Source organism: Poecilia formosa, unplaced genomic scaffold, assembly GCF_000485575.1.
Source record: "Poecilia formosa unplaced genomic scaffold, Poecilia_formosa-5.1.2 Scaffold593, whole genome shotgun sequence".
Classification (NCBI taxonomy): Eukaryota; Metazoa; Chordata; class Actinopteri; order Cyprinodontiformes; family Poeciliidae; genus Poecilia; species Poecilia formosa.
This window is the reverse complement of record NW_006800532.1, coordinates 231,200-236,535: the sequence shown is the minus strand read 5'-3', so window position 1 is coordinate 236,535 and position 5,336 is coordinate 231,200. Positions and strand designations below refer to the sequence as shown.

At 52.5% G+C, this 5,336-nt stretch overlaps 2 protein-coding genes across 3 annotated transcripts in view; one reads left to right on the top strand and one right to left on the bottom strand.

The window, feature by feature from the left end:
• The window catches only part of riok1 (RIO kinase 1 (yeast)), a 5,975-nt gene extending 4,077 nt beyond the window's left edge, over positions 1-1,898 (bottom strand). Inside the window, exon 1 of the mRNA XM_007541206.2 lies at positions 1,846-1,898. Coding sequence (XP_007541268.1) covers positions 1,846-1,898 — 53 coding nt within the window. The remainder of the gene's footprint in view (positions 1-1,845) is intronic.
• A 369-nt stretch (positions 1,899-2,267) lies between these two features.
• On the top strand, positions 2,268-4,817 carry rpp40 (ribonuclease P/MRP 40 subunit). Of its 2 annotated transcripts, XM_016665544.1 has the most exons (9): positions 2,268-2,384; positions 3,183-3,327; positions 3,396-3,464; positions 3,539-3,631; positions 3,705-3,827; positions 3,900-4,065; positions 4,135-4,269; positions 4,338-4,545; positions 4,590-4,817. In XM_016665544.1, the coding sequence occupies exons 1-8, from the start codon at positions 2,268-2,270 to the stop codon at positions 4,534-4,536; spliced, it is 1,047 nt and encodes a 348-aa protein (XP_016521030.1). In that variant the 3' UTR covers positions 4,537-4,545; positions 4,590-4,817. The 2 variants fall into 2 exon arrangements, with proteins under 2 accessions (XP_016521030.1, XP_007541269.1); XM_007541207.2 differs by having other exon boundaries at positions 4,338-4,817.
• Positions 4,818-5,336: the final 519 nt, after the last annotated feature.

The window sequence follows — 5,336 nt, the reverse complement described above, 5'->3', positions numbered from 1 at the left end:
TAATCTGAGTGTTTCTGTAATCTGAGTGTTTCTGTAATCTGAGTGTTTCTGTAATCTGAGTGTTTCTGTAGATGACAGGAGTCAGACTTATTCTGGAGTCCTGAAGTGTAGGGAGAGAACAGAGCCACAGCTCGGTCCTCCAGTCTCTACCTGTGGTCTGTCATCAGGTGTCATGGATCCAGGTGAGGGTTGAGGCTCCACCTGAGTCTCCTGCTGTTCCTCACAGAGCAGATCAGGCTGAATCGTGTTAAATGGGTCATTGATGACTGATGGTGAGTTTTCTCTGGTACCAGAACCAGGCAGGATGTCGTCCATAGCAACAGAACCTTCTGTTGTGTCGAGCTGAAGAGATGCTGCAGAATCCCACAGAACCGCTCTGCAGCTTCAGGTCTTCAGGACCGACACCTGGTTCTGGTTCTGATTCTAGTTCTGGTTCCATCTCTCCAACTGCCTCTTCAGGTCCAGAACCAGATCAGGAGGCAAACGGAGCAGCAGCTCCTGATCTGGTCAGAGTCAAACTAGTGGAAGCAGAAGATCCACAACTGAGGAGGAAGTTAGGAGATGAGAGGTTTGACAGGAAGCTGAGGGTCAGAGGAAGGAGGGATAGGGATGATGATGATGATGATCCTGAACCTGTCTGAATGTCTTCAGCTCTTTTGCTCCTTCCAGGCTTCCTTCCATCCTCCTTTTGCTCACAGCCTGAGATCTTCTTCCTTCCTGATTCTCTGATTTGGTTCCTCTGCAGTTTCTCCTCCAGATTCTTGCTGTTCTTCTGTCTCTAATCTGGACTGCAGCTGCTTGTTTCCTCCTCAGCGACGCCCCGTCTCGTCCCTAAAGGCTCTTTGGTTCCTTCAGGTCCCTGCTGATCCAGGGTTTGTCATTCAGGAAGCGTCTCTCTGCTCTGGTGGCGATGCTGCCGTCCACAGAGCTTCATGTCAGTCATGGCTCTGATGTCGTCTCCATGAGGCTGGCACAGAGCGATGCGATCAGTTGCTTCACACCAGCCTGGAGGGCCTCTTCTGCTCCCTGTCACCATTTCCCAACAGGTCGTCTCTTCACCAGAGGTGTGTATTCAGAACAGAGAGGAACCAGTTCACAGTCTGATCTCCCCAGAGGAGGTTTTGGTTTGGAGACGTTTGCATCCTTGACATTAGCATAAAACAAATTCAGAATCTTGTTTTCCCAGGTGAAGCAGCCGACAAACTGATGAAAAGTTGGTATGATGATTAAAATCACCAGATATTGCCACAAATGCATTGGGGTGTTGTGTCTGTATCCTAGCAACATCAGACCTGACGTCATCAGGGCCCACGATGGGCCCACTCCCACCCGAGAAAACGTTGCTGCTGTATTTATCCTCCATGTTGACCCGTAACAGCATATTTATGTTCCCATTTATGTTCCCAGTATTTAACCATCACTGTCAGTGGAAAAATCAAACCTCATTAAGCGGCGCTCGGAGTAAACAAGGCCTCTGGATCAGCTGAGGGTGAAACGCAAACAGCTGCCACAACAACACTGGTGAACGGAGATTCACTGCCAAGAGTTCAATGACTCACAGCTCAGGTTCGGTTCTGTTCGTTGTTAGCTCCTCTGCTCCGTGATTCGACCCGTTTGGACACAAGAACCTCTAACACCATGGAATCGTCTCCAGACCGAACACACCGGATGTTCTTTCTTATTTTGCTCTGGTTTGCTGCAAATCATCCGGCCAGATCCGGAATGAGGTTCTGATCTGACGGCGTCTCAACGGCCTAAACAAAGGGAAAGAAAAGAACCGGAACCTTCTGAGAGAACCGAACGGTTCTGCTCTTCGGAACTGGTTTAAGTGTTTGTCTGCCTCACCTGTCCTCCTCTGCGTCATCAAACTGACCAGGAACGTTCGCGACCTGTTCCATGACGTCACAGCGGACAGAAACTCAAACCAGGTTCGATCTCACCGATCCTGACCAGAACCAACTCTTGAAGCACGCACCACCGCGTGCCTCATTTACTTCCGGGTTAGCGTGCGTCACTACGGCAACACGGTTGTGACGTATTTCCAAACGCGGATCAGATCCTAAGTTTCGGAAGAAACTGGCCGATTCTCGTGTTTGTCAGAGTGCAGGTGGTTCTGGTTCCGATCCAGATCTGAGTTCTTCTGAAACCAAAAACAACTTGCAGGTCTCCACTCCGGCCGGCAGGGGGCGCTGACTCACTGACAACATCTGAATAAACGGAACTTCTATAGCTGCTGATCCGAACCAGGAGGATCCGGTTTCATAAAGATGTGCGCGGACCTGAGCCGAACCCAGCGAAACCTGCTGGTCTGTGAGCGGTCCAGTTTCCTGGACGAAAAGAACCGCGTGAGTTCCCAGATGGAGCAGCTGCGCTTCAACTACAAGGTAAGACATGCGCATGCGCCTAAACACGTGCTGAGGTTGTTTGGGTCGGAACCATTTGAGAGCAACATCAGACAGCGCAAGAACCCGAATCGAACAGTGAGTTCATCAGAACCCCCGGAGTCCAGAACGTTAAATAAAGATCCGTTACTTCCGTTTCAACACCGGACCGAACCGGGTCTGCAGATCCACCTGCGGTCAGATCGAGCTCAGATGCTAGGAAAAGTATTCACGCCTTCCCAGTAATAAATGTAAACATCATCATCATCCGAACCCAACAGAACCTTCTGGTTCCTCTGCTGAGGAGCAGGAGGGACGGGGACCGGTGTTCTGGACCGGACCGGGACCGGACTCTGATGTGACCCAGATCTAATTGACTCAGATAGATATGGGATCTAAACGGAACATCATGGCAGAACCAGCAGCAGCTGGACCGGGTCAGAACCCAGCAGAACCAGGTTCTTAAATTGGGTCTATCACAACCTTTCTGAGCCAGTCAGGTCTGGTTTATTGGACCAGAACTTTGGTTCTGATCGTCTGTCGTCCTGAAGCGTTACCTGCCCAGGTGAGACCAGCGGCTGTAGGTTGCAGCCTAGTTCTGGTTGTGCTGGACCTCTAACAGAACCAGAACCACTGGTTAGCTTCCTCTGACCCAGGTCGTACCGTGACCAAACACACTGTTACCATGACGACCAGGTACCTGCTAACTTGTGGGACAAACGGGGCCAGATCCTGACCTGGTCACCAGAACAGATCCAGTTCTGCAGGAACACATTTTGCTGCCTGCTCTCACCTGTACAGGTATCCGTGCTGCTACCTGAGTATGACTCCGCCCCCTCTCACCTGGAGTCCATCCTGAACAGCTTCAGCAGCTTCTACCTGATCAAGCAGCTGCCATTATATGAGCTGCTGGACAAAGACTTCCTGCAGAGTGCCGTGTACCAAGGTAACGCACCTGTCTCACCTGTCATACCTCACACTGACCTGTCGTACATCACCTATATCTGTCTCTAGGCAGCGTGTACGGTCTGTCCTTCAGAACTCGAATCGACGAGGACAACTGCGTCGCTCTGATGCCAAACGGTAAGCAGTGAGTTCAGGTGACATCACTTCCTGGTTACCTGTCCAGAGCCAGGTGTGTGTGTGTGTGTGTTCAGGTCACCTGGTGTTTTCTTTGGATAAGGACGCCTTCGAGACGCTGGGCCTTGAGGGCCGACCTTCCAGATCCAACAGAACCAGCAGCAGATACGGTATCGGTTATGGTTCTGATTCTGGGTCGTTCTCAGTCCAGAACGGGTTGTTTACCTGTGTGTACCTGTGCAGAGGTCACGGTGGACCTGAGGGATGGCAGCATGGCCCCTGGTGGGCGGAGCTACCTGAGGCTCCGCCGAGCTCTGATGTCACACCTGAAGCTGCAGATGGACTTCCTGATCTCGCATCATCCGGGTGAGTGACGCAATCGCCATCGACCTCTGGCCCCTCGGGTCCCATCTCGGCTGATCGCCCTCTGTCCGGCAGGGGGCGGGGCCTCGCTGCGGCCCCTCCTATCTCGCTGCGATTGGTTGGAACGCAGACCGGAGGTCAGCCGGCGCGGCCTGAGCCGCCTGGTCCGCCCTGCCCTGCGGTCGTGTGACCCCCACGACCTCCTGGAGTGGATCGGCGCCGTGGACGCCGCTGTCAGCCTGTGAGGCTCGCTGCCATTTGAGGCTCTGAGGGGTCATGACCGGGAGTCACTCTTCTTCTGTGTTTACAGTGAGAATTCATCCAGTGACTTCCTGTCTACGCTCACTTGTCTGGAACCGGAGGCGACTGTCAGCCGGGCGATGAGCATGTCGGCCTGTGGCCTGTTGCTGCCACAGGACCTGCAGCACCTAGTGGAGGAGCTGAGGTCAGCACACAGACACACACAACTCACCTCACCTCACCTGAGCACCCTGTGACTCACCTGTCCTCCAGGTGTTACCTGCAGCAGGCCCAGACGGACTCCTGGGCTTCTGTGACAGTTCATGGCTTCACCGACAGTCCGGTGTCCTGGGGCGACGGCGGACGCGACATCCTGACCGGAGGTCACGACCTCTACAACTTGCTGATGTTCCCCGACCACACATACCGCCTACACCTGGCCACTGGGGCACAGAAGACCTGCCCGCCCTGATGGACTTCCCTGCCCGCCCTGATGGACTTCCCTGCCCGCCCTGATGGACTTCCCTGCCTCCTCCAACGTCTACCAGGGCTTCAGATGGGGCAGGTCCCTAACCTCCCAGATTCTGATGGGTTGGTTCTGATCTGTACTGGAACCAACTGGTTCAGGATCTGAGGTTGGCTACAATTTACTGGGAAAAGAACAGTGGACTTGTGTTCTGAACTGTTGGGTTCCCTTAGGACATCAGTGTTTGTGTCATCTGCAGCTCTTTAAATAAATGTATCTAAGTTCTGGTGCTTTGTGTCTATCATCATGGAAAGGGGTCTCCCAACCTGGTCCTCAGGGGCTCTGTCCTGGCGGTTCCCTTCTGTTGAAGCTCCCAAGTCCACAGAAAGGGGCGGGACGGACCGCTGTCAGTCTCATACCTCATGTGGAAAGGGGACCATGAACCTCATCACAGGGGCTGCGTTTCATTGGCTAATGCCCATTTCACGTCACAGCGCAGCTACCACGTGCGTGACCGCGGAAGTGAAGGGGGCACTATTTCCTATATTATCCGTCTCCTGTTTTCATTTTCTTTTAAAGTCTGTGATATATGTACACCTTCGAAAGGAACTTCTCTCTCTCTCATTTACTTCAGCGCAGCTCACTATTTTTAAAAATTCTGTAGATTTCAGTTTACTTCTAAATCTGCTCCATAGTCGCATATTTTCGGGCCTGCTGCTGCCTCTAGTGGCCTGGGGGTGGTAGCACAACTAATCTAATGACTAAATCAGAACGCCACATAGTCTTTATTATTTATTATTAATTCT

What these genes read in the sequence shown, in the direction of transcription:
- rpp40 (XM_016665544.1), top strand. Translation starts at nt 2,268, where the DNA reads ATGTGCGCGGACCTGAGCCGAACCCAGCGAAACCTGCTGGTCTGTGAG. An exon ending in AGCTGCGCTTCAACTACAAG is followed by an intron (nt 2,385 to 3,182) that starts GTAAGACATGCG and finishes TCACCTGTACAG; the next exon opens with GTATCCGTGCTGCTACCTGA. An exon ending in GTGGACGCCGCTGTCAGCCT is followed by an intron (nt 4,066 to 4,134) that starts GTGAGGCTCGCT and finishes CTGTGTTTACAG; the next exon opens with TGAGAATTCATCCAGTGACT.